Source organism: Lagopus leucura, unplaced genomic scaffold, assembly GCF_019238085.1.
Source record: "Lagopus leucura isolate 7727_CA_CO unplaced genomic scaffold, USGS_WTPT01 259-7_obj-0_obj, whole genome shotgun sequence".
NCBI classification, from domain to species: domain Eukaryota; kingdom Metazoa; phylum Chordata; class Aves; order Galliformes; family Phasianidae; genus Lagopus; species Lagopus leucura.
Window position 1 is genome coordinate 6,954 of NW_024963536.1, and position 26,392 is coordinate 33,345.

At 60.6% G+C, this 26,392-nt stretch overlaps 4 protein-coding genes across 7 annotated transcripts; all 4 read left to right on the top strand.

Moving 5' to 3' along the window:
- Positions 1-701: 701 nt before the first annotated feature.
- On the top strand, positions 702-3,286 carry LOC122191192. The gene is made up of 3 exons (XM_042891407.1): positions 702-843; positions 1,864-2,142; positions 2,916-3,286. Exons 1-3 carry the CDS (start codon positions 784-786, stop codon positions 3,261-3,263), a joined length of 687 nt encoding a protein of 228 aa, XP_042747341.1. The 5' UTR covers positions 702-783; the 3' UTR covers positions 3,264-3,286.
- Positions 3,287-3,414: 128 nt separating this feature from the next.
- PPP1R1B (protein phosphatase 1 regulatory inhibitor subunit 1B) lies at positions 3,415-7,214 on the top strand. 3 transcript variants are annotated; one of them, XM_042891408.1, is made up of 8 exons: positions 3,415-3,698; positions 4,440-4,500; positions 4,916-4,944; positions 5,522-5,597; positions 5,840-5,968; positions 6,187-6,255; positions 6,663-6,803; positions 6,876-7,214. In XM_042891408.1, the coding sequence occupies exons 1-8, from the start codon at positions 3,618-3,620 to the stop codon at positions 6,953-6,955; spliced, it is 666 nt and encodes a 221-aa protein (XP_042747342.1). In that variant the 5' UTR covers positions 3,415-3,617; the 3' UTR covers positions 6,956-7,214. The 3 variants fall into 3 exon arrangements, with proteins under 3 accessions (XP_042747342.1, XP_042747343.1, XP_042747344.1); XM_042891409.1 differs by having other exon boundaries at positions 6,190-6,255; XM_042891410.1 differs by having other exon boundaries at positions 4,922-4,944.
- A 202-nt stretch (positions 7,215-7,416) lies between these two features.
- STARD3 (StAR related lipid transfer domain containing 3) lies at positions 7,417-24,355 on the top strand. 2 transcript variants are annotated; one of them, XM_042891404.1, is made up of 15 exons: positions 7,417-7,567; positions 10,724-11,003; positions 13,620-13,697; positions 13,959-14,036; positions 14,127-14,180; positions 14,284-14,401; positions 15,499-15,597; positions 16,242-16,297; positions 17,005-17,097; positions 18,309-18,371; positions 19,356-19,451; positions 19,942-20,021; positions 20,352-20,456; positions 21,709-21,802; positions 23,559-24,355. In XM_042891404.1, the coding sequence occupies exons 2-15, from the start codon at positions 10,788-10,790 to the stop codon at positions 23,661-23,663; spliced, it is 1,335 nt and encodes a 444-aa protein (XP_042747338.1). In that variant the 5' UTR covers positions 7,417-7,567; positions 10,724-10,787; the 3' UTR covers positions 23,664-24,355. The 2 variants fall into 2 exon arrangements, with proteins under 2 accessions (XP_042747338.1, XP_042747339.1); XM_042891405.1 differs by having other exon boundaries at positions 7,417-7,545.
- A 650-nt stretch (positions 24,356-25,005) lies between these two features.
- Positions 25,006-26,077, top strand: LOC122191203 (titin-cap). The gene is given in 3 exon segments (XM_042891424.1): positions 25,006-25,202; positions 25,743-25,917; positions 25,919-26,077. Coding segments are annotated over 3 exon segments (405 nt in total). The 5' UTR covers positions 25,006-25,053; the 3' UTR covers positions 26,000-26,077.
- The last annotated feature ends 315 nt before the right edge of the window (positions 26,078-26,392 follow it).

Here is a 26,392-nt window from a genome sequence, read left to right on the forward strand (position 1 = left end):
GCTCCCAGAGTGCCCCTCTGTGGGGCGGCGGGGTAGCGGGGCTGGCAGCTGTTAGCTATTTATTAACCAGTCATGGTTAAATTGGTTTATAAATTAACAGATGTTTTAACTTTATTCTTTCTTCTGGGAATGGAAGCAGCAAACTGGTCCGTGTTTGGCGGCTGGGCTCGGCGTGGGTCGCCCACCCTTTCCGGGAGGGTCCTTATAGGGTGGGGGGGAATGGGGAGGATGGCCCCCAGCCCAGCAGGGCCCCTCATTCCAGCAGTACACAGCGGTGGTGATGGCAGTGGGGTGGGCATGGGGCAGTGGGTACGCGGGGTCGCCTCCCCCGGCAGCACCTGGGGCTTTTGGAGGACGTGCTGCAGGCGGGGAAACTGAGGCAGGGCCGGGGGTGCCCCACGGTTTTCTCTCATTGCTGCCCCCTGGGAGCCGGGTTTTGGGGTCCCCACCCATTTAACCTCGCAGCCTCCAGGGCAGGATGAGCCCGGCTCCGCGTGCCCGGTGCGGTGCGTCCTCCACGGTGCTGACCCGATGCCCGCAGCCCCCGGGAGGACCAGGAGAGCCGCTCCGGTGCCTTTTCGCTTCCCCACCCCCGGGCCCCGCCGTGCCACCGCGCCGGGGCTGACACCTGCCGGCCGAGCGCAGCAGCGCCGGTGGCACCGGGACACGGGAACGGGGCTCCTGCCCACCTCCTGGCGACACGGCGTTGGGAGCCCCCGACGTGCAGGGACCGGGGTCGTGCCCTTCTTCTCCATTCCCCCCACCCGGCGTCCTGATGGGGACATGGGGACGCGACCCCGCCCCGCGCCTTCCCTGGAGCCCCCTGGGTTTGAAGGGAAATGGGTGAGAGCCCCCAGCCCTTGAGGGCAAAGCCCCCCGTGGTGTATGGGGCGGGAGGGGGTGGGCGGGTTGCAGCTCCACCGTCCTTCCAGCGCTGCTCTGTGCCTCAGTTTCCCCACAGCACACGGAGGGATGCTGGGGTGTGAGGAGGGCGCGACTCCCAGTGCAGCACCATTTAGGGGGAAGGAATGGGCAGCAGACCCCGACCCCTCTTTCTCCCTGTGGCTTCTCCCGGAGGGCGGCTCCCAGCACAAAAGGGGTTAAGGCCCCCTCGACCCCCCCCCCCCCCCCTCCCCCTCCCCACTGCTCCCCCGCGCGCTCCCACGCGTGTTCCCACTCCCGCACCTCCTCTGCACCCCAGGGAGCGCTCGGCCCCCGCCCGCCGCCCCCGCTGCACTTTGCGGGGATGGTGAGGGGGTTGGGAGGAAAAGTAGGAGGGGGGCGGACCCCAAAAGTGCCCCCCCCCCAAAACCCCACTTTCTGCAGGACCCCCAACAGCCCGGGCAGGGAGGATTGCCATGGATGGAACAAAAGGGTTCCCCGGGATGGGGGGCACGGGGGGCACGGAGGCACCCACTGACCCCCCCCCAAACCCCGCCCCATCCTTGGCCCCGCCCACACCGCTGCCCAGCCCCCTCCCACCCGGCACTCACCTTTCGGACCGAGTCCTGCCATCCTCCTGTGCACCTCCCACGTGCGCGGCCCCGCCATGCTCCATCCTCGCTCTGACCTGTCCCCACGATTCCCCGTCCCCAGGATGCTACGTCCCCACCGTGTTCCAGCCCTACGCATCCCCACCCCACAACACCGCACCCCTCCCGCACCCTGTCCCTGCAGCGCCCCATTCCCCCATAGGATCCCACCACCACCCCGCGTCCCCACATCTCTCCATCCCCACAGTGCCCGTCCCTGTGGCCGCGCTGTCCCCATAGTGGCACCGAAGCTCCCATTCCTCCCAGTGCTGGCAGGTGGGGGGTGAGCGCTGCCTCCCGCACCCTGCTGCTATTTTTACTTTCTCTGCAGGAGGATTTGCTGCTGCACGGAGCTGCAGCCCCCACGGCACGGCACGGCATGGCACGGCACGGCACGGCACGGCACGGCACTGCTCCGGAGCAGCCAAGGGTGCTGCAGGGCTCAGCCAATATTGACACCACAAAGAACAGGTCCACACCATTGCCATTTTGCAGTGTGGCTGTACGTAGAAGCATGCAATGGGGCAGTGGCTGCAGCGCCACGTTCCAACCCCATCGCTGTGACCCGGTACCCGTCCCAGCTGTGCCCACAGCGACAGAATGGCAGCAGGTGGGGGCCGCTCCCAGAGCTGTTATTGGGGCTGTGGGTGCTCGCAGTGCTGCAGAGCGGGGAGGGGACCCGGCCACCCCCTCACACTGCGCCTTCGTGCGCGGGAGGAGAGGGAACGGCAGCGGGAAGGAGCCCGGGAACCTGTTGTTGCCATAACAACCACGGGTCCCACACTGGGGAGCAGGATGGGGACAGGGAGGATGCTCAGGGTTTGGCACAGGGTGGCCAAGGGATCCCGGCTTAACCCCCCCCCTCAGTACAGCACCCCCCGGGGCTGTGCCCGTGTCGGCAGCCCGTAGCTGCTCTTGCACCGGGCCGCACGTGGTGCGCATGAGGCCGCGCTGTGCCGCGCAGTGCCGGGCGGCTGTTCCATGGCCCCGTGCCACAGGGGTAAATATGTTGCTGGAGCCACAGCTCCTGGCCCGCAGCCACTCGTGGCCGTTGGAACACCGGGAGATAAGAAGGCAGAGCCCGGCACCCCCCCCCTCCCCCCTTTCCTTGCTTCGGTTTCCTCCACGCACTCGGCACCGCCCGGCCCTTCTGTCCCGTGTGTGACATCCAGCCGGCACCGGCCGTTTCCACACGGGGCTGGGAGCGCAGCGCGGCTCGTGTAGCATCGTGCAAGGAGCACGGGAAGGGCGGGGACACGGCTGGGGGCTGGAGCCGAGCCAGGGGTGGATGCGTCCCCGAGCCCGTGCCCCGACCAAAGTCACCTGGATTTTATGAGCGGTGGAACCGCAGATAAGTGGCTTTGGAGTCTTCTGTTCTTCCAGGAGAGGAGTTTGGGTTTGGGGGAATTTTCCATGGAGAAAACCACAGAGATCCAGAGCTGTGATCCTGTGACAGCACCGTGTTCTGGTTCTGCGACATCCCTGGTCCACGGCTCGTGGTGGTGGGGACCCTCAGCACACAGGCAATGGGACATTTCAGGATGCTGTGTCCTCATGCGCCCACGGGATCCACCCCCACAGATGCTCCCTATGGGGCTGACCACGTCCTCCAGGCAGACCCTGTCCCATAGTAGGAGTCCCCGTGCCATGGGGCAGCCCCCAAAGCTGCACCCCTCAGTGTTCCACCCAGCCAGGCTGCCCACTCTGCCCTCCAGTTTGCAGAGAAACTGAAGCTCCAGGCGCTTGGATGCCCACAGCCACACACAGCCCTGTCCCGTTCCACGCAGCCACTGCGGTCGCCCCCCCCCCCCCCGGTGGGGAACGGGTTAAGGGGCCCGGCAGGCTCGAGCCCCCCTCCCTGGCTCCCCGAGGGCTCATTATCCATGGCCTCAGCCCCCCTGCCCGGGGGATGAATAATGCAGCGCGCTGGTAGGAGCCGTGTCCTCCCTCCCTCTCCTTCCTCCTCCTCCTCCTCCTCCTCGCGGCTCTGCCTTCTCCACCTCCCGCCGCTCAGTCCTCACCGTGCTCAGCCCGGGCGCTGCCGAACTCCGTGTGGCACCGGGCAGCAGCGCAGACCCTGCAGCCATGGACCCCAAGGACCGCAAAAAGATCCAATTCTCGGTGCCGGCACCCCCCAGCCAGCTGGACCCCCGCGCCGTGGAGATGGTGAGCGCAGGGTGACAGCGGGGTCACAAAGGGGTCCCCAGCATGGCACCGTGTTCCTGCTGACCCCGGGTAGTGAGGGACCGTGGGGTGGGGGTGGTGAGAGTGCCAGTGGTGTCCCATGGGTGCCCCGAGGTGGAGGAGAGCTGTGCAGGGGACAGGACGGGGACAGCGTGGGACGGGAGGGAAGGGATGGGACAGGGAGAGAGGGACGTGGAGGACTGGGGGGATAGAATGAGGGATGGAGGAGACCAGAGGGAGGGGATGGGGGTACAGAGAGGAAGGGACAGGGTAGGGGATGGGACAGGGAGACACAGGGACAGGACAAAGTGCTCCGAGGTTCTGTGCCAGCAGCGGATTTGTGCAGGAGTTGTGTGTGGGGATAGGGCAGGACAGGAATGGGACAGAAGGGAATGGCTGGGACAGAGCAGGCAGGAATGGACAAGAACAGGATGGGACAAGACAAGGGACTGTGCAGGCTGTGCCCAGATGAGGGAACACCCCCAGGACTTGGCTCCTGTGCACCCTGGACCCACGGCTGTGTGGGGCTGGGGGCTGTGAGGGGCTGGGAGAGGTAGAGGACAGCACAGGGACCCTGAGATGGGGACACGGCCCCTCCGTGGGGCACTGCACCTGTCCCCAGCCCTGTCCTACTGAGCAGCCCATGGGATGGGGACACGATGGGGCTCAGGCCTGGGGCACTGGGTTGGGGACAGGGGACTGAGTGACATTGCTGTGCCTCAGATCCGCCGGCGGAGGCCCACGCCTGCCATGCTGTTCCAGCTCTCCGAGCACTCATCCCCAGGTGAGCCAGGACACGGACTGGTACCAGGTTGGGGATGGGAGGGGACATCGGGTGGCCCTGGGGGTAGAGGCAGCTGCTCAAGGGATGGGAGGTGTGGGCTGGGATGGGACAAAGCAGCTGGAATGTGACAGGGTGCCACAGGTGGGGTGGCAGGAATGGGACGTGGGGGTGGAGGTGGGACAGGTGTCTGTGCATGGGATGTTGTGGCAGGAATGGGACACGATGGCAGGGATGGGACCTCAGTGGCAAGGATGGGATGTGGTGCCACATCTGCTATGGGATGTCAGGGATGAGACACGGTGACGGGGGGGTGGGGGGCAGCTGGGGGTCACACACGGGATGGGGGGGCAGGGACAGGGCAGGGGCTGCAGCTCCAGCACCCGTCCTACCCACCCATTCTCTCCTGGCGCTGCGGATGTAGAGGACGAGTCCCTGCCCTACCAGGTGAGTGGGTTCCGTGCACCTCTGTCCCTACAACAGCTCCCAGCCCATCCCTGAGCCCCCCGGGCGCGCCCCGGCCCCCCCCCCCCCCCATAGCACAGTCACCACAGCGTTATCGTGGTGCTGCAGCCCTGCCCCGTCCCAGTGCTTATCGCTTCCCTGCCTTCTGCTGGCCCTGGGGACGGATGCACGGCGCCGCGGGGACGGGGACATGAGAACGGGGACTGGGGTCAGGCTGTGGAGCTCAGGTCCTCACCACCGACCCCCCGGTCTCCAGTGCAGTGCTCCCATCACAGGGACGCTACGTTGGGGGTCTCCGTTACAGAGGTCTCCCTATGGGGGCTCAACATCAGGTCCCCGTTGCAGGGTGTCCTTAAAGGGTCCCAATCTCAGGGGTCTCATCCCACAGTCCCCATTGTGGGACACTCACCAAAGTGCCACAGTCCCGGGGGGCTCCTCCCTAGATCCCCACAGTAAGATCCCCATCGTGACACCTCGTCCTTGTGGGGTCACTGGTGTCCCCGATGCGGGAGTGGCTGTGTTCCTGTCCCCAATGCTGCCTGGTTGCTCTGTCCTGCAGCGAGCCTCCGGCGAGGGCTGCCTGCTGAAACCAAAGAGGACCAACCCGTGTGCCTACACACCACCCTCGCTCAAAGGTACCGTCCCCAAAGGCCAGGTCCTCCCCAGGGGACTTTTTGGGCAGCTCCCGGAGCTGGCTGAGCCCCCAAGCTGCTGTTATCTGGATGGGGAAATGGAGGGAAGGAGGGCATGTGGGGTGGGTGCAGAGCAGTGGGCTGGGGGACCTGGGCACGCCACACCCCCGTGCCTCTCCCAGTGCTTCCCAGTGCTTCCCAGTGCTCCCAGTGCCAGAGCGGGGGCTGATGCCGGTGCCCCACAGCGGTGCAGCGCATCGTGCAGTCCCACCTGGAGAGCGGCCTGGCTGGAGGGGACAGCTCTGATGGAGAGCCCGATGATGGGGACCCTGAGCTGATCCGCACCTGCGACCCAGACAGCGCCCTTGAGCCTGGTAAGAGGGATGGTGACATGGGGACAAAGGCTGCAGCAGCCTGGGGGACGTCAGGACGTGGGACTGAGTGCTGGCAGCTGCCCTGGCGGAACATGGCTGCAGTGTCCCCTGCCATGTCCCGGAGCCATGCTGATGCCAGCCGGTTCCTCTGGCCCTGTTGTCTCTCGGGGGGGGGGAGGCATGCCTCCTCTGCCCCGGCTCATCTCTGCCCTTCTAAGAAGCCCTGGGGAGCCAGGCCAGAGCCGAGCGGAGCGTCTTCCCTGCCACCAAGGCACACAAGAGGAAAGGTAATGGGGACAGCACAGGGAGGGGAACAGAGGGGTTGGGAACACTGTGGAGACTGGAGTGGGAATGGGCCAGGGATGGTTCCACTCTGTTTGTTACACTGCATGGATGGGGACTCTGAGGATGGGGATATTGCTGGGATGGGGCCAGGGAAATTGCAAGGTTGGGGACACTGTGGTGATGGGATCCCTCTGAGGACGAGGTGATGGATGGGGCCACCTCAGGAACCCTGTGGGGAGAATGACACTGGAGATGGAGACTTTGTGGGAATGGAAACAGGGATGGGGCCACCGTGGGGATGGGGACACTGTGGGGGTTCAGGACTGCTGCCATTCCCATGACCCTGATGCAGGCAGCACAGTGGCCGCCCCATCCCATGGTTGGCCACTGTCTCTCCCTCATCCCCCAGGGGGGCAGAAGGTGTCCTTTGCGGGAGGCATCGCTGAGCGCAGTGAGGACCTGAAGGCGCTGACGGTGTCCGACATCCCCGAAGACCCCGAGGACCCCGAGGGGGGCGAAGGCGACGAGGAGGAGCCGGAGGACGGCAGCGGTACGGGGTGCGGGGGATCCCTGCTCCCTTAGATGGCAGCAGGACCCCCGCCTGACCCCGTCGTCACCGCAGAGCACAGCGAGGAGCGGCGGCACGTGGGCCTGACAGGCACGGAGCGCCGCCGTTCCCCAGTCCCGCTGGGCAACAGCTAGCCGGACCGCGGCCCGGCCGGGACCCCCACGGCCTGCCCCGCATCACCGCAGCTTCGCTCGCAGCCCCCGGCCCCGCTCGGAGCCTGCGCTTCGCGCGTGCCCCCGCATGGCTCCCGGCCCGGTTGGCGGGACCGCGGCCCCACACCGCTTCCACACCGTGGGGGCCGGCGGTGAGGCTGGGGTCCCAAGGCCGGGGCCCGCCCCGCGCCCCCTGCATGCAGCAACGCCCGAGCTGCGCCCCAATAAACGGCTGTACAGAGCGGTGTGCCCGTGCTCGGGGGGCAGCGGGGAGCTGAGGGGCGGCTGAGGGCGGGAACCGTGAGGCAGCGCCGCGATGGGCTCTGCGTGCTCCCCGCGCACACAGCGGGATGGAGCCGCTCAGCCCCGCGGAGCCGCTCCCTGTGCCGCTTCTCCTGCCGGCTCGGCTCTGCTCCGCTCCCCACGCCCCCGCAGTCCGCCATGACCGGCGCCGGCGCAGCTCGGAGTTTTACTTCCGGGGTCAGAGGTGGCGGCGGGGCCGGAAGTGGCTTGCTCTGGGGGAGTACTTCCGGCGAGGCCTGGAAGCGGTGGCGGCTGTCGGCTGTCGGCAGGTACCGGGCGGTCCGGGACGAGGTTGGTACCAGGAGCTCGGCGGAGCGGAGCCGTCCTGGGGGCGGGTTCGGGGCCGGAGCAGAGCGCCGGGGCCTTCGCTGCGGGGCGGCTGCGGGGCTCCCGTTCCTGGGTCTCCGGGACCGCCTGGACGTTCCTTGCCTTGCCTCCGCGGTGCTGCGCAGCGCCGCCTCCCGAGGCGGCAGCGGGGCCGTCCCGGTGGGTGCTGCTGCCCCACGGCGTTTTGCTGCCGGGCCCCCGAGGCCTTCACCGACATCCCGGAGCCGCCCCAGGCCCCGGTACCGGCTGCGGGCTGGCCGTGGCGGTGCGGTGGGAGCTCAGCTCCTTTCCCACGGGATCCCCGTAGCGCCGGGCCGGGATTGGGGGAGCTCCGCTCACAAAGCGGTGATTTGAAAGCTCGGGGCTGCGGGGCCGCGATCTGCCTGTGCTGCCCCTCAGGAAGCAGCTGTGGTACCGGTAACTGCCCGGCGCCGTGCCCTGTGGTGCCTGGGCTGGGCAGCAGCTGCTGCCCCTTGTCACGTGCTGCCACCCGGCAGCTTCTGAGGTCACTCACTGGACCCATGGAGAAGTTTTATTTCTGCTCTTTGTGCAAAACCTGTGGGCTTTCTCGTTTCTGCATTGTGATCCTGAGCCTCTGATGGGCCTTACTGAAACCAGAGGCTAATTGCACAGCGATCACGCTGGCCCCCAGGCTCTGCATGAGGAAAGCTGCCAGCTTGGGGGTGGGATCTTGAGCTGCTCTTGAGGACCGGAGCTCTCCCTGATATTCCTTATGCAGGCTGCACTGAGCTTGTGTGTGCAGAGGAGGGGAGGCCCTGGGGCCGGTGCAGCTGGCAGGGGGATGCAGACCTTGCGAGGTCTTACTGTGCTTTGAGAGCCCTGTTCACAAACAGAGCAGCTGAGCTGGGGCTGCAGGGGATGGCGTGGGGCTGACCGGGTGAGGGACAGCACAGCACAGGGAGTGTGGGCAGCTCACAGAAGGGCACTTGTTGTCAGTGCATCTCTTCCCTTTGGGCACTCAGACACGTGTCAGCAGCTGGTGAAACACCTGGTGGCTTTAAAGCAGCCCTCCCGCACTTTCCAGGTATCTCATCTTCAGTGCAGAGTTTGGTGCAAAGGCTGTCACTATCAAAAGAGGTGACATGAGAATTAGCTGTTGAAGTCGTCATGTGAGCTGAGAAAAGCACATTAATAGGAAGTTGGGGGCGCGGGAGGAAAGGAGAAGCGGTGTCACAAGATGGAAAGGCTTCTTACTGTAAGACATGTCATTAGCATGCAAACGTGTGCTAATGAGAAGCTTGTGATTTGAATCTAAAAGGCAGGAATGGAAGAGGGAGAGGCTGCGGGCTGTGAGGGGGCTGCTGCAGCCTTTCCAGGGATAGGTCCCATGTTGCTTTTGGCTTTTTCTCCAGGAAAGGAACATGACTGTGTCTCCAGAGCTTTTGGAACCCCAGCAGGTCCCCAGTGCAGTGTTGCTGCTGTGCATCGTGGCACTGAATGCTCAGTAATTCATCTGGCACCTGGGAAGAGGCACATTTAGCACGCTCAGAGCAGCCTCTGCTCGCTGTCCTTCCTGCCCTGTGGTGGAACAACCCCATCTGAGCAGGAAATATTCTGGTGTTTTCAGTGTTTCTGTACTGCAGCGCCTCTGTTTTACTCTCAAGGTAAAACCCTTCTCACCGCTTCCTGCCCAGATCTCTGTGCTGGCTTCAGGACAGGCGTCAGCTCTCTCCTGGAAAGCTGGGGCTGAATAAGCGATGGCTTTAGGCCAAGGAGAGCCAGGGATGTCCCTGCCACCGTGGGGAGCGGGGCTGAGCATCTCCCAGGGTGAGCCTAAAGCGCTCTGAAGTTGCCGGGGCTGCTTAAGTGCAAAGTGCTGTTTGTGTGGAGAGCGGTGACGCTCTGCCACAGAGAAGGCGGCAGGCAGGCGATCTATTATTTAGCACTCACAGATGTCTGGAACTTTTCTCAGTTTGAGATGGGCCCCTGACTCGTGGCAGCGAAGGGCCGCGCTGGCCGTGGTTGATCTGAAGTGACAAATCCTCAGCTCCTTCTGCAGGGCTGCAGGGAGCAGCTGGTGGGGACCTGACAGCCCCGGTTCCCTCCCTCCCTCCCTCCCTCCTTCCTTCTCTCCCTCCCCAAGGGCTGCAGCTCAGAAGCTGCTTGCACTCCCAGGGTTGTGGTTGCAGCAGTGTGGGGCAGCTCCTGCCGTTGTCCCAGCGTGTGGTGGCTGCCTCTTCCTGTGGTTCTGGGCACGGTCCTGGGGCTTTTTCCCTCAGGCAGCTCTGACTGCAGCCTCCTGGTTTTGAGTGAGACTTGCTGTAATAAAACGGGTCTGACTCTGGGTTCCAGAGGAAGCAGAGGTGCTGGGGCAGCAGCTAATCCAGTAAAATGCAGTTGTTTGGAGACCAAAAATCTCTGAACGTGAGTATTTTGGAGAGCATGAGTTTGTCCTGGTGCAGTAGCTGTGGATCACAGTGGGGTGAAAATCTGGGCACGGCGGCCCCCTGCTTTGGCACCTTTCTCCCTGTTTGTCTCAGGCGTGCGCTCAGCTTCGTTAGCACAGCAGCCTCCTTGTGCTCTGCTGACGGAAGGGAAACGTTTTCACACAATGGCTGGCACGGCTGCCTGAAAACAGGCGTCAGCCTCGGCACCCCGACCCGCTCACGTGGTGGCTGCACACCCAGCACTGCCAGGACCAGCGCTGATGGTGGCTGATCCCTGCCATAAAGCTGAGCCATGGGGCTGTTGGTGGCCGGTTTCTGCCTCCCTGCCGTGGGCAGAAGAGATGGGGGTCCCTGTGCTGGTGCAGGGGGTGGGATGCAAGCCCTGGGTGAGCTCTGATGTGCTTTGTGCTGACCTAAAAGGCTGCGCGTCACGGTTCAGCCTGGTTTCTGTGACATAATGTGGGATAGCAGTGGGAAACTGTGAGACCATGACATGGTGTTAGCCTTTTCCAGTAGGAACGGTGTAAAACAGACAGCATCCAGCTGAGCTGCTAACAGGGTTGCGTGCCTGGAGGAAAGGCATCATGTGCACGTTTCCTTTCTGTGCTTGCCTGCCTGCAGCTGACAGCACTGCAGAGAACAGGAGGGTGACACCCCCGGGCGTAAGGCTGTGGCATCGCTCCCCCAGGCTTCCCGTGTTGTCTCTCCATAGGTGATGTTGTGGCTCTGCAGATGTGGCCCTGACTGACATAGGCCCCAAGTTGCTTGGGCCAAGGATGAGCAAGCCGACAGACCTGCAGCACGACCTGGAACGGAGCCTCCCAGCCATCGCGTCCATCAGCACCTCGCTTTCCCAGAGCCAGGGCTTCTCCCCGTACTGCTACTTCTCTCCAGAGAAGAGGAAAGCCATCTCGGATGTGAGGAGGACCTTCTGTCTCTTTGTCACCTTCGATCTGCTCTTCATCTCTTTGTTGTGGATAATCGAACTGAATGTAAGTTGGGAAAAACAAAGGTGTGGAGTCTTTCCCTTCTTAAGTCGTGCTTTTGTAAACTCGGCTTCCTCTGCGCTAATTGCTGCGTTTCAGAAGTCTCAGGCCAAGTCTTTGTTTGCTCTTCCCAGCGTTCTCTGACTTGCAGTGGCTGAGCAATCAGTGTGCAGTCAGTGCTAGCTGAAGTCCAGTTCATTTCCTGTGAGCGGCCCCGCTGCGGCTGCCCGGGGTCATTAACGCCACGCATGCAGTGCTGGGTGTTGTGGTGTAATGAGATCTGTGGCTGTGGGATTGGGAGGGGGAGCCGTCGGCCAAATTTCTCTCCTGCCCTCTTAAAGAGAAGCTGCTCTCTGCCTGTGCCAAGCAGCTGCCAGCTTTGCTGAGTGCCCTGTTCTGGAAGCCTCGGAGGGCGAGGAGGGCAGCGCAGACCTTCCTCGCGCCGCCCAGCTGGCACAGGGCACAGACAAAAAGGGCTTTGAGCTTTGGACCCGGAGCTCTGCTGCTAATCTCTGCTCCTGTGAACCGAGGTGCAGCTCTGCCACAAAGGAGCCGGCGGTTTCTGTCCCCTCTGCAGAGGCTTCGTGCCAGCACAGGGCGCTGCGTTTGCTTTTTCTGTCAACAGTTGCAACCAATGAGGAAATCTCGTTTATTTACTTCAATCTCGTCAGGTCAAAGTTGTTCCCTGGGCTACGTTTATTTATTTTTTCCCCCTCCACCGGTCCCAACTCGTTTGGCCGCGTGGGGAATGGGTTTCAGGTTACAGGTACTCCATGTCCTCGCACAGAACAGCCTGATTGGAAAGGCAAGATGATCAGATAGACCCCGCTGCTTCTGCAGGCCGCCCTCCGGTGTCTGGCCTTTGTTTATCAGCACTGGATCCTGCGCTCACTTAGCAGCTCTTATCTGTGCCCAGCTTATCTCCTGCAGTGTCTGCACGTAACGGATTGCCTCGGCCAGCAGCTCCGTCACCCCGCTCTGCCAAGAGGCTGCAGTGACCCCCACAGCCTTGTGGCAGCACGGCAGCTCTGGGGCAGCATTCCTGCGATGCCGATGGTGCCCTGGACCCCAGCCTCCTGCTCCCTCTTTGGTTCTCTCCAGAGAGAGCTTTTCTGCAAATCCCAACCTGCAGCCCTGGGGAAATGCTCTGGCAGCGCGGTCGTCAGGGTAATTCTGAGCGTAGGTCGTGCAGGTAGCCATTAATGAGTGACTAACTGGTGATATTTAGGCCCCGAGCCGAGATGCTGCATATTTAAGGCTATTAGGACGACTTATTTGCCTAGTTATGAAGAGCAATGAGTTTATATCGTGACTAATGCTTTTTTTATCAAATGGTTTCCTTTGCTGCGAGATAAGCTGAGCAAATTGGCCCTTGTTAAATGTCTGTCTCCTGCAAACTGTCATTCTGCAAGCTTGCTGCTCTCAGAGACAAAGAGGTGCCTCAGTCGGCTCTTCTCACTTGCTCATATTTAAACTGAAACACCTCCCAAAAACTGTAATTCAAAGCTTCATTCAGTTCAGTTCCCCTTCTAACATCTCCTAGCAGAGCAGTGCTGTTGGAAGAGGCTCTGTGGGTCCCTTTCAGTTCAGGATTTGCTTGGTGGCTGCTCATTGAAGCTGGTGCGAGCCCTGCAGCCTCAAATCTAAGGCAGCAGTGCAGAACTGCTCACCCCCTCCCCTCCCTGACTGTTAAGCAGCAGCCCTGACCTAGAGGGCCCACTTCCCAATGGCTGCCTCGTCTGTCCTTGGACTGGCTGACGAGAGGGTGCCAGGGCACCAGCCTGCCAAGAACTGGCCTGAGATCCACCAACTTGTTTCTCACAGATCATCAAACAGCTGTCAGCATATACCAGCTTCCAGGCCAGCTGGGCTGTGTTCAAACCAATAGCCTAAAGGTGAAGCATTTGTTCCAGTTACCTGAGCCATCCACTTCCTCATAAACAGCGATTCCAAGCTCCTGAGAACAGGATTTATGGTGTCAAAAGCATCGAGGCTGTCAAGCCCCACGTTTTTTAGGGGTGAGATAAGAGAGCTCTTTCAGATTTTTCCACGCCCTCTTACAATCCTGCAGAACCCTGCTTTTGCCTCTTCAGGCTTTCCTTGTGTCTCTACATGTTTCTGGCCTTCGGACCTCTCTCCTGCCATGCACCAAGACAGATCTTTTGGGTGTCCAGAAGGGCTTCCTGGGGCTTTTCACCTGCCCCGTGTTTCCTCCTGTGCAGCTGAAGTCTGTCCCCGGAATCTCATGATGAAGGGATGGGCACAAAGGGGGAGGTGCTGTCCTGTAGGCTGCAGGAGACAGAGGGCTTTAGGGTGGTGATGTGCTGCCATGGGATACGCTGAGCCAAACAGCAGCTTTTCCATGTGAGGAAGCCCCACGCAGAATGCTTAATGTACTGGTGTGCTGCTGCAGCCCTGGCTGCCTTCAGTGTGAAGCAGAAATGTGCTGCTGCATCTTCCCGTGGTCCTGTGCCAGCAGAGGATCCTGCAGTGTGCATTTGTATGCTTAATGCATAACCTGACCCAGCAGCAGCCTCTGGACACCGCTTGGCCGGGTTCTTTCTGTCATTAGTTTCTTATCAGTGCACTCAATGGCTTTCTCATTTCCTGTCTCCTCTTCAGACCAAGGATGGCATTCAGAAGAACCTGAAGAATGAAATCTTCGATTACAATTTCAAGACCTCTTTCTTTGACATATTTGTGAGTATCCCAGCCTGCTGCCAGTGGGGCTTATAGCTCGGAGCTCAGCCTGGCTGTGGGGCTGCTGGGGAGGGCAGCTGGGGGTCTCCCACATCCCTGCTGCTCCTGGCCCAGCACTCGGGCAGCTCGCAGCCCCCCCTGCTGCACTGCTGACCCCTCCTGGCTCTGTAGGTGGTGAGGTCCCGGGGGGGGCTGCGTCCTTCCAGCACCTGGCAGGGGGACAAGGACACCATCGATATCAATGGCTTTTTGTTTTGAAAGGTCTTGGCTTTCTTCCGATTTTTTGTGTTGCTGCTGGCCTACGCGGTTGTGAGGCTGCGCCACTGGTGGGTCATAGCGGTAAGAAGGGCCGTTTTCGTTTTCCTGTTTTCACTTTGAGCCTCTGCTTGGAGTTTGCCGAGATCTGAGATACGTGATTTTATTTTCCAGGTCACCACGTTGATATCCAGTGCCTTCCTGATTGTGAAGGTCATCCTCTCCGAGGTTGGTTCCCGTGGGCTCACAGGGGATTGCTTTGTGATTGCTGCTCGCTGCTGTTTGCCATTTTCTGTGAACTCCCTGTGACTTTTTGCTTTTCCCCACACAGCTTCTCACCAAAGGGGCGTTTGGCTACTTGCTTCCCATCGTCTCGTTTGTCATTGCTTGGTTAGAGACTTGGTTCCTGGATTTTAAAGTCCTCACTCAGGAAGCAGAAGAGGAACGATGTAAGTATTCTGCTCCTCTGGCAGGAGCCAGCAGAGCAGGCCACCAGGCCTGGCTTTTCTGCTGCTTTGGCAGCACCTTGGCAGAGATGACATTTATGGAGAAGTGATCTCCAGGCTGGCTGCGACGGGAAGTGGCTGATTCAATTCTGTTACAGTTATGAGTCCCTTCAAGGGAAGAATATACCAGATTATGAAAAGCATCTTTTAATTTGAGAAGAGAAAAACGTGCCAGATTCTCCAGTGTCTGGATACCGAAGCCAGACGTGTTGGAAACAGAGCTCACCTCCACATCAGTGAAAATGTTTTGGAACAGTGGGACAAATGCCAGGCGGGTGGTGGGACTCTCCAGATTGTGAGATCCATCTTCAGATCTGGGCTGGAGACTTTTGGAGAGGAACGATGCAAAGATCTGCAATGGGGCTGCAGCGCAGGTTGCTGCGTGTGAGATTTCACAGTCTCTGGTCACCGAGGTCAGATTAAACTGGGACTGAATCTCTGTGACCTAATGCTTCATGAATGACTGCGTGTGGCACCTGTCCCTTCCAAGGGTCCTTCTAGGGACTGGCTGCTCGCTCTGCGTAACGCAGCTGTAATGTAAAGCAGTGCTGTTACAGCACGAGGGCTCAGTTGTTCTCCCAGGCTTCTCTGACGAAAGAGAACTGGGAAATGGCCCATAAACTGAGAAGTATTTGTCAAGTGAGGCCGGATCAGAAATGCACTGAATGACTGGAAAGCACCAGAGGATGTTTGGGTCTTGCAAGAAGGCTTTAAGATGAAAAATGATCAAGTGTTTAATGCCTCTATTGGATTAGGCTCGGGTTCCAAATTGCTTCCAGGGGAAGCTCTTATTTAATTAGATGCTTAATCGCCTTTGGATTTGACAGGCAAAAGAGCCCATTGATCTCCGTGCAGATAAAATGTCTCCAACAAAAGATGAGGCAATAGGAGCTGAAAAGCTTGTGGGCTGGCTGGTGTCAGTGCGGGCAGAGCAGCTGTGTCTGGCAGAAAGTGGTTGGGAGGCTGGAGAGGGGAGGGCAGGATGGGGCCTCAGCCCCCTTGTTTAGGACTTTGCATGTGAAACCTGCTCTGCTTTGCAGGGTACCTGGCAGCCCAGGCTGCAGCTGCCCGGGGGCCCCTGCTGTACCCTGGAGCCCTTTCCGATGGGCAGTTCTACTCCCCGCCGGAGTCCTTTGCAGGTAACATCCTCTGCTCCCATCCCACGTTCCTCTGGGAGCTCCTTGCCCCTCTTACTGCCCTCTGTCTGAGCTGTGTCTCGTTAGCCCAGCTCTTGGCAGAGGCAGCAAGGCCTCCAAAAACGGGTGTTGCAGAACCTTTCCTTGCCCCACGCTGCTGCCCCGCTGCCGTGGTGCCGTGGAGGAGCAGGATCATGCTCAGCCTGGCTTTGGCTCGGTGGGAAACGAGAGCATTTTGTGGTCTTGGGGTTAAATGCTCTTAAGCTGCAATTAAAGTGCTTGTGGTTAAACGCTGCCCTCACTACGAAGGCATGGGGGTGAATCGCTGAGAACAGGTGAGGGTCGGAGCTGGCAGAGTGCTGCTGCCTTGTGCTGGCTGTGGCACCATCCCTGCTCAGCAGCCAGCAGGCATCAGCCAGAGCAGTTGTCCCAGTGTTGCTGACACCCAGGGCAACGCTCAGTGCCCACAGCCTGGCTGGGAGCAGAGCAGCACCTGGCAGCAATCTCTGTGCTGGGGGAGACAGGAGCTGGGCTGTGCTGGGCTCACACCCCCTGCTAGCAGCAGCGTTTGATCCGTTGCAAGGTCAGGGGCAGGTGTACAAATGGGCTCTTTGTTACCTGTGCTTTAATTGTGTGTTGCACCCAAGGGTCGGACAACGAGTCGGATGAGGAAGGTCCGGGAAGGAAGGCGTTGACAGCTCAGGTAAATAGAGACAGGCAGTCCTGTCCCTCGTGTCGAGGCCCTTTGCCTGGGGATGTTTGCTGAAGTGCTCTGCCTGCCCGCATGGCTCCTGGGAGCGCTGGCATCGCGGCTGCAGCACGAGGGGTTCTCAGTGACACAGCAGCAGCCAGCTTTCCCCTGCAGCCTCCCCCAGGAACGTGGCTCCGGCTCTGCCTCTCCCCCCTTCCCTGATCCTGTATCACGTGCCAGAAGGGCTCAGCCTTGACCATCCTCACTGAATTCTAGCGAGCGGGGCGGTGCTTCACCTCCCTGAAGTCTGGCTGGGCACAGGCTTCTCTGTGCTGCTTTCCAAGTGGTTCTGCTGCTGTTCAGCTCCGGTTTTGGCACTTTCACAGAAGGAAGCTCTGTGCACCTCGCAGCCCTTTGCCTGCTGGAAACCCTTGCGCTAAGGCAAGAGAGTTGCTGGTGGGCGCAGCTGGTGTGTGGATGCAAGCCAGGGCAGGAAGCATGACTTCAGGCTCCAAAATGAGGCCTCTGTGCCCTGAATTTAAGAGATTGGTGCTGTGTGGTGATGGGAGGCAGCCCACCTCCCTCTGCCAGCCCTGGGAGCAGGGCAGCAAACCTTGCACACACATACACACACATACACACACACACACACACATAGACACACACACATGTTGGGCTTTCTGCAAACCCTTCTAGTGAAATGTTCCCTTCTCTCCTAGGAGAAAGAATACGTCCGACAGGGCAAAGAAGCTATGGAAGTTGTGGACCAAATCCTTGCCCAGGAGGAGAACTGGAAGTTTGAGAAGAACAATGCAAGTGTCCCCCACAGCCCAGTGCTGGGCAGCGCTGGCAAAGAGCACGGATGGCTTAGCAAAAACTGGAGGACAAATGAGGCTTTTGAAACCTCCTTGCAACATGAAAAATTAACAAGCGTTACAATTACCTGATTGAATTAGGAATCCATTCCAGCTCAGTTAAATGTAAAATCCCCCCTTATTTAATTAGACGTTTAATTGCCTTCCCGTTTGATGGGAGAGAGCCCACGGCTCCTCCCTCTCAATGGCAGGCGGGCAGGGGGGGGACAGCTCACCTCTGGGGGGGTGAGGGCTGCAGAGCATCGTGCTTTTAGGAGCACAGCAGCTCTGGGGAGGCTCTGGCTGCTTGGGCTGCAGCCAGTCTTGGAGCAGGAGCGTGTGGGGCACAGCCCAGAGCTGTGTGCAATCCCCCTCCTCAGGACAGGGCCGTTGTGGACAGAGGGATGTGTATCAGCAGCTCTGACATGCATTTTTCCTCAAGTTACAGCAGGGTTTTCTGGGGTAGCTAAGGCTCCTTTCTGTCTCTGTAGAGGGGTGTGAAAGTGCTAGTGCCTTTGTCCCCCCCGAAATCAACCTTGTTTCCTACTTGTGGGCTTGCAATGCACTTGAGGTGAGAGTCCTGCAAACTGCACTCTCATCTGGTGTTTAAAATTCCCCTGTCAAGTGATCCATTGTTTGATGCCAAACTAGCTGGGCAGATTGTTTTCTTTATCCAAAGGGGGATGGATTTAAATAGACTAATCAGAGTTTAACACAGGGCTAATGATGAAAGGTTATCATCTGTCCATCCCTAACCCCTCCAGGGAGTCTCTTCTCAGATGTAGGTAACAACAGCAGTGCTGGCAAACTAACCCCTCTCTCATACGGTGGTGTTGGTAGCTTGCTACAAAGAGAATTTGACCTTGAAACTGAGTTTGCAGGCTGGCAAGGGTTGGATTCTTTTCCTGTCTCATCACTGCTGCTTCTCTGGATGTTGTTTTGTTTATGGAAATTTGTGCATGGGCATCTGAAATGGGCTCAGTGCCGTTCTGTGCTGGGGCTGCCTGGCGTGGGGGAGCAGGAGCAGTTTGGGGCCAAGAATGGCCCTAGGAAATGGTCCTGGAGCGGGCGAGCTCCTGCAGGGCCCAGAGACATCAGGCTTCACCTTGGGTAGAAGCAGTTCTTGTTACTTTGCCAGCATAAATGAAACTTCCTTGTTTCTTGCGCAGGACTTCGGTGATGTCGTTTACACGTTTGAAATACCTTTCCATGGCAAGACCTTTATTTTAAAGGTAAGAGCCTTCCTGTTTTGCTTCCTTAGCCTGTGTGATACATACAGAAATCGCTGCTCTGCTTGGAGCCGCGGCTCGGCTTTCACGCTCTCTCCTGGCCCTGGCAGCACAGGTCAGCCTGCAGAGCACTCTTTGCTTGAGACAGATGAACTGCTCTGCACGCTGTAGGGAATCTCTCCAGGAAAACCCCTTGGCTGGCAGACAAACTCCCCGGCAAATATGCTGGGCCCCAGTCTTTGCTGGTGGAAGTGGGAGCAGGTGACTGCAAGACTCGCTTCCAACCCCAGCATCTAGGACTAATCTGACCAAGGAGGCTAATTGCAACTAATTGCCAGCAAGACCAGGGCTGAGCGTGCGTCTGCTGCTGCCTGGCATTGAGAAGAGCTGCTCGGAAGCGCGGCGCTCGGTGCCCTCGCTGGAGCAGCTTGGCTGCAAACCATGCTTTAATGAAGCATCGGTGCTGCGGTGGCTTTTCTTTGTTCCAGTGCATATGCTGCCTCGCTGGCAGAGCTGCTGGAGGAGCAGTTCTGTGTTGGTGAGGATGGTCCCGCTCTGCTGTGTTAACCGTTTGCTTCCGAAGGTCCCCAGTCCCACGGGGATGTGGAGAAATGAATGTTAGCTGTGCTGGAGTTGTGGGAATCTTTCTGGTGGCTTTCCAAAGCAATTGCATGTGCAGCAGAGTTGCTGAGAAGGCAGGGTGAGGGCAGAGGGGCCTGAGATCGCTCTGCCTGTGTGGCTGTGGTGCAGATGGATGCTTGTCCCCCCTCCCAGCAGGCAGCAGCTCAGTGACTGCTGATCCCATTCTGATCCCCACGCCTGCCCTTCTCCCTCTTTGGCAGCAGGAAGCAACGTTGGCTGTGCGGCCTCACCGCTGTCCTCCTGCTTCCTCCCAGTTGTTCTTTCTGATCTGCTCTGCGCTCCTTAGAAAAGATAATCACCCCCAAGCGGAGCGAGGGACCGGCTGACTGCTCTGTCTGTCCTCAGGCTTTCCTGCAGTGCTCTGCTGAAACGGTTTACCAGGAGGTTATTCTGCAGCCCGAGAAGATGATCCTGTGGAACAGAACGGTGGCAGCTTGCCAGGTGAGCGTGCCGGACAAAGATGGCTTAATCACAGGAGCTCCTTGAAGCGGAGAGCTGCAGCTTCCCAGCCCAACGCCGGCTGTCAGCGGTGCCCAGGCCCTACTGGAGCTGAGCTGGATCAGAATCACCGAGGCGTTAAATCTCCGCCGCTCAGCCGTACGATCCGAATGCTCTGCGGCGGCCAGCTGCATGGCTGTGCCCATCCAAAAGCCCACGAGGTGGGCAGGGAGCTGGGCCAGTGCCTGAGCCAAGCCTGCTTCTGCTCGGCGCCGTTTGGCGCTGCCGGCGTGGCGGGGATCCGATGGGGACGCCTGTGCTCCCCCCAGGAAGGAGGGGCAGCCCTGGGCCAGCAGACAAACCTGTGTGCGCTGCCACAGCTCATCTCCTGCCCCCAGAGCTGCTCTATGTGCTCCCAGCTGTGAGGGGCTGCAGTGCCCAGCTGTTGGCAGCTGCAGGCGCAGGCTGAAGAGTTTCCTTTCCTTTCTCCCAGATCCTGCAGCGGGTTGAAGACAACACGATCGTTTCATATGATGTAGCAGCCGGGGCTGCAGGCGGCGTCGTTTCCCCCAGGTCAGTTTCTTTCACTGCTTCGTACTGAGCCTCTGAACACCTGTAAAACACTGAGAGAAGCTCCTGAGCTCAGTGAGAGCCAGCAGGGCTGGGTGACGTCCCCAAGGCAGGGAGTCCCTCGAGTGCCTTACAGACGCTGTGGCAGGAGTCTCAGAGCTCAGAATCTGTCCCGGTCGCTCCCTCTGTCTCCCTGCTAACCGTGCTGCCTGTGTTTTGGCCATATGTTGACATACCTCTGCCACAGCCTTTCCCAGCAGCCCCAGGCACGTGATCTGCTCCTTCCAAGTCTCACGCACATCTCAAAGCTGCCGTTGCCCTTTCTTTGCTCAGGGACTTTGTGAACGTGCGGCGGATCGAGAGGAGAAGAGACAGGTACATTTCCTCAGGGATGTCGACCACGCACAGCCTGAAGCCTCCACTCTCCAAGTACGTCAGGTAAGAGGCAGATTCTGTTATTTATTTATTTATTTTTGAGCTGGCATCTGACACGTGCCTTGCTTAAGCATAGGGCAGAGAGCCACTGAAATGAGAACCCTGCTGTCTTCCTGGCACCGTTTGCAGGAAGCTGATCTATTTGTGGAACCAAACCTTGCTTCCCTTGTTCTTCTCCCTTTGTTAAGGAAACGCTCTGTGCTGCTCGGGCGTTTCCCAGCCCCGCTCTGGGGAGCGGAGGTGCCGACAGTAACAGCCCAAACCCCAACCCCTCCTGCATCCTGTTTGTATAGCAGCCAATTCCCAAACAGGGCCAGCTGCCGTTTCGGAGGGGCAGTGAGCAGCTGCCCACGTCTTTCTGTGAGCCTCTCGGATGCCTTTTGCTTCTCGTAAGCCACTCGCTTACTGACTCTAAAGCCTGCAGGCACCGAGGGACGTTCCTGGGGGTGCAGTGAGCTGCGCTGGGGTGGGACAGCTTCCAGAGCACCAGGGGGGTCCCGGCCTCTACCTTTGCACAGGGCTGGTTCCACACAGCTGCTGATGGATCTCAGCAGGGCTGGTCTCATCACACGAGGTTCCTTGTTACTGCCTGTGCTGCTGCCTGGGGCCCAGCTGTGCCGCTTCACGCGCTGACTTTGTTTTTCCTAATAATCTGGTTAAAGTAATTGACATTTTAACTCGGAGACGTTATAGCTGCCTCAGTCTATTTAAGAGCTGGGGACTTCGGGGGCCTAGAAAAAAAAAAAAATCTGTTAACAAATGTATGCAGCAAAAACAGTGCATGTTCCTGAGCAGGGAAGGGAAATCTGTATTTGGGCTGCGTGTGCGAGCACAGCTCTCGTGTCTGAGGCGCTCAGATGGTGTAGGAAGGCTGCAGAGACGCGGCGGTGCGCTGAGCTCAGCCTGACCGTGGGGCCTCCCTGGGTGCTTCCCACTTGTTTGCAACCAATTCTGCAGTGCTGTGTCTCTGCAGCCTCCCAGCAAAGCAGTGCCAGCGTCGGCCAAGCCGGAGGTCTGGAGGCAGCCTCAGCACTGCTGCTGTGGGGAAACTGCTGGGCAGATTGCATTTGTGCCCATAGTCGGCCAGGTTCCTTCCTGGATGCTCTGAGCATCTGCTGGTGCCCCGCTGGGCTGCTGTCAGGTGAGGGGCTGTGGCTGCAGGAGCCAACATGGGGTCGGTGCAGTGCGAGCAGGGCTTTGGGGGGTGGCTCCACAGCTTTCCCAGATTGATTTGGTGCTGTTGTTTCCCCCGAAGGGGTGAGAACGGACCTGGAGGATTCGTCGTATTGAAGTGCCCCAGCAACCCCCGGGTCTGCACTTTTATCTGGATCCTAAACACGGACCTGAAGGTAAAGCACTGATGTGTGAGCATTGTGGCCGTGTCCCAACCCCAGCAGAGCTCATCAGTGTGCTTCTAAAGCTCTGCCTAGGGCAGGACGGGGCTGAGGACCTGGGCAGTGCAGGGGCTGCTGTCCTGCTGCGAGCCTCCCCTGGGCACGGCTCTGAGCTGCTCTTGGAGGCTGCAGTAGTGGGACCTGAGTTTTGCAGACAGGACCTGATCACCACCTGAAAATCTCCCTCTTTCCCCCTCAAGTTTCCCCGGTGTAGATCTGGGAAACCCTTCCTTACCTGACAGATCTTGGTTACGGGGCTTCACCTCTGTGCGGGGACTGGGAAGAGGTGATTTCATCCAACCTTAGTTGGACAGGGAAGCGTTGCCTGGCTGCGTGCTGCTCCCAGGAACCTACAGCAGGGATGAATCATTTGCTCCCAGACACCTCGGCACAAACGCAGACCCCCGCGGAGCTGCGGCCGCACGCGGAGAGCAGCGCTTCAGCCCCGCGCCGTGACCCAAATCCGGAGCTATTTGTGGAGCTGCACGCAGAGTCCTTGCTGGTGGCCGGGACAAAGGCAGCAGGCAGGGAGCCGGGGGGGAAAGGGGGGGCGCTGCCCTGTTTTCTTCCTGCGCCGAGGTTGGTGTGGAAACGGCGCTGCAGCAGCGAGCACAAAGGCTCCATTCATCGGCGCTGCGCGGCGCGGCCCCCTCCCCTCCTACAGCCCTCCCCTCCCACGGAGCAGCTCGGCTGCCGTGCAGCATTGGGCTCTGGAAAGGCAGCGTGCAAACGATCCTCTTGGCGGCTCCTTGGCTGGGACGTGGCACGGCTGCTCCCGGCCCGCTGCCCCTGGCTTCTGCTCGGCACAGGGTTGGTGCTGGAGCTGCTTCTCCTTCGTGCAAATCTCTCCTCCGCCTCCTCCTTCCCTCTGTAGTGAGCTGGGCTGGAGGGAAATCGGCTCCATTTTGCACAACTGAGCTGGGAAAGGGGAGGTCCCCGCTCTGTGCTTCCCAGGACGCGGAGTGCTCTCCTGCTGCTGCTGGAAGAAATGCCAGAGCAGCCGAGCTATTAATAATGCTTCCACCATCTTCCTGAAGGGCTCTGCTGCTGCTCACAGCCCTCGTTGGTGCTGCCTTGGTATTTCCTTTGGCCCTGACGGCGTATTTATAGCTGGTGGCTCATCCCTTCCTCCAGCGAAGGGCAAGGGTTGCACACGTGTGTGTGTTTGTGTGTGTGTGTTTGTGTCTGTGCTGGCACTTTGCCCCCCAGCTCAGTTTGGAGAGCTGCCCAAAATGGCCCCCGCTCCTCAGCTGGGTGCAGTGCCAGCCCCAAAGGGCGGAGGGGAAAAGCCCCGCAGTGGGGGCTGAGGGAGCCCTTCCCCACATCCACGGGGCTTTTCCTGTGCCCTGGGCAGGGGGACGTGGCCCCTTCCTCCTTCTCTGCACCTCAGTACCTGCCCCCTTCCCAGCCCGGTGCTGCTGCCTTCCCCCGCAGATCCTGGGCTGATTTTCTTAGCAGATAATGGAGCTCGGGCCGAGGCGGCGCGGGTTGAGTCGTGCAGGGCTTTTTAGGGAAATCAAAACGTGCTTCAGTTCCTCCCCCAGATCCCAGAACTCCCTGAGAGCAGCAGCAGCTCCCTGCCGCGGTGTGCAGCCCCGTCCCCACACCTTCTGGGCGCCCAGAGCGGGGGTCCTGCAGGGCCTTTCCACTCCCTCTGGGTTGCTGTGCTGCCACCCTCACTCGTGTTCTGTTTCCTCTGCTCTCCTCGCAGGGTCGCCTGCCCCGGTACCTCATCCACCAGAGCCTGGCAGCCACCATGTTTGAGTTTGCCTTCCACCTGCGGCAGCGGGTCGGGGAGCTCTGCAGCAAGCCCTGAGCGCCGTGCTCTGCCCTGCTGGACTGGATGTGGGCACGCAGGAGGGGCTGCTCCTCTCCTTCCCCGCCCAACCGGAGCCCTGGAGCTGCCGTGTGGTGTGTGCCAAACCCCTGTCCTGCTCTGCCCTGCAGCTGGGATCTGCCCCGTGCTTGGTCTCCCTCCACATTGAGTCTGGGGGCTCGTTGGCACCCCCAGGCTGCTGTGCCGAGGGTGAGGGATTCGGAGGAGAAAGCCAGGCAGGGTGAGCACGCAGTTCTGTCACCTGCCACTCACACACGGGGACAAAGCACGGCTCCTGTGTGGCTCGTGGGCACCTTCCCCTGCATGGGGGGCTGCTGTGGGGACCCTCGGGGCGCTGCATCCTGTGGGATGCTCCTGAGCTCAGCGTGCAGCCCTGCAGGCTGTGGGATCAGAGCCTTCCGCCTTCCCCAGGGGCTGTGGGGGCGAGCGCAGCTTGGTGCTGCTTGCACTGCTGCCACGTTCTGCTCTGTCATGGGAAGCAGCGTGGAGCTGCCCCTGTGTGGGTGCCCACAACGGCAGCCCTGAGGGGGGGGGGAGCGCCTGTGGAACCCCCCAAGGGCTGGACCTGGGGTCTCTGCACCTCTATCAGTGCCCGTCCTGGTGCTTCTGTTGGTACTGGGGGGCACCTCCGGCTGGCATCTGTCAAAATAAAGAGCCTTGCACTATTTGCAGCCCGCTGCTTTCCTCGTGCCCTTTGTAACTCGATCGAATAAAAGCGGGAGGAGTGTCTGCCTGGGGTGGGGGGTGGGGGGCAGGCAAAAGGAATGCGCCCAGGGCTCCTGCAGGCCCACTGGCCACGGGGGTCACCGTCCCCTGCCCTGCTGGGCCACGCAGCATCCTTCCATCCCCCACACAAGGTCTGGCTGTGTGTCCCAAAGGCCTCCAGTTGTGCCCAGGAGTCCCAGTGGCCCCTCGGTTCCACGGAAGGGGCTGCAGAGCAGTGCCCCCCCCCCGGCCCTCCCCCTGGGCCCGCCCCCTGGGGCGGGGGCGCGGGGGCACCGCACCAGGATGGCACCCCGGTGGTCCTACAGACGTAGAGCTGGGTTTGATGTGGAGCAGCGCCGGGTGGCGCAGACACCGTGCTGGTGACAGTCAGCCACAGAGCCTTTGTCACCTCTTGGGTCCATCAAATTCCCGGGGGGGGGGCACATCCCATTGGGGACACGTCATGGGGCACACGGGGCTGAGCGTGGCGGGCGCACACGAGGTGACGCACATGTCCCTCAATGCCACCTCCTGCTGCTCGCCCCTTGGCACCCTGCTGTCCCCTCGGTGCCAGTGACACGTCCCAAAATAGCCTCTGTGGGGCCATAAAAGCGGGGAGGGCGGCAGCGGGGCAGCAGAAGCCACCGCTGGGAGCGCTGTGAGGATGTGGGGGCCGAGCACGGTGGGACGCAGCGGGGGGCTGCTCTGCAGTGCCCGCCTGGGCTGCCGTGTGCAGGAGGAGGACGTGGGGCGCCGAGAGTCCTTCAGTGCTGAGTGGTTGGACCTGGAGCTCAGCACCCGGCCTGAGGAGGGGTGAGCGGCACCGCTGGGGGTCTGGGAGCTCGGGGTCCCCGTAGGGCGTTGGGGCTGAGGGAGATCTGATCGTGGGGGAGCTCCTGGGGGGAGCCACGGGTTCCCCGTGAGAGGATCTTTGGGGTTGCTATGGGGGTTTGCATGGGGATGGAGGAGGCCGGGTGGAGGTGTGACGAGTTGGGGTCCCTGTGGAGCTGTGGGGGTCCCCGTGGGGAACTGGGGGTCTCGTGGAGCCAGGTGGTGTCTGCGCAGTGACGGGGTTGCGGGTGGGGGTCTCTGAGCTTCCCATATGGTTGTGGAGCTCCTGGGTTGGGGGGGAGGTTCCAAAGGTCTTCGTGATGGTGAATAGAGAACGGTGGGGGTTCTGAAATATCAGTGGGGAGCACGGGGATGTCAGCGGGTCCCCGTGAGGTGGGATGGGACAGAAGGGTCTCCAACGGCGCTCGAGGGTTTGGGAAGCTACGGGGGTCTCCAAGAGCTCCCATGGGGCTGGGTGGGACGGGGATCTCTGCAGCCGCCCCACGAGCTCCCCGTGTGCAGGTGGTGCCGGAGGGAGGTGGACCGGCAGCGCCGCGAGTCGCTGGAGCAGCGCGGCGAGACGCGGGTGCTGACGCAGCGCTCACCGTGGGGCGTGCTGAGGGTCGGCGTCCTGGGGCAGCCCCTGGCCCAGCACCTCCTGCCTTACGCCCGCACCCTCCCGCTGCCCCTCTTCGCCCCCCCCAGACCTGCGCGGATCCAAGCCGGGGCTCCGACGGACCCTCTCTCGTTCGCTCTCCCACGAAGCCCAGAGGGGCTGAAGGCAGTGGGGTGGGGGGGCTCGGGGCACGGGATGAGATCGGGGGGCGGCGGAGGGGGGGGTCTTGAGCTCCACTGCTCACCGCAGCCCCCGAAGATGATGGAGGAAAGTGGGGGGACGTGGGGGTGGGCGCTCACCCTGCGGTGGGCGGCAGAGGCCGGTGGGGACGGGGCGCAGCCGCGGTGCGGTGTCCCGGGCAGAGAGAAGGGAGCGAGGATGAGGTGTGCTGAGCCCCCCCCGGGGCAGGGGCTGGGAGACACAGCAGCGTTGTGTTGTTTTGTACAGATGTGAATTTCTTTGTATTGCAATAAAAGGCGCAGCTTGGCTCTGTTGCTCTGGCAGTGGTTTGAGTGCAGGGTACCAGAACCCCCCCCCTCCACAGGGCCTGGATCAG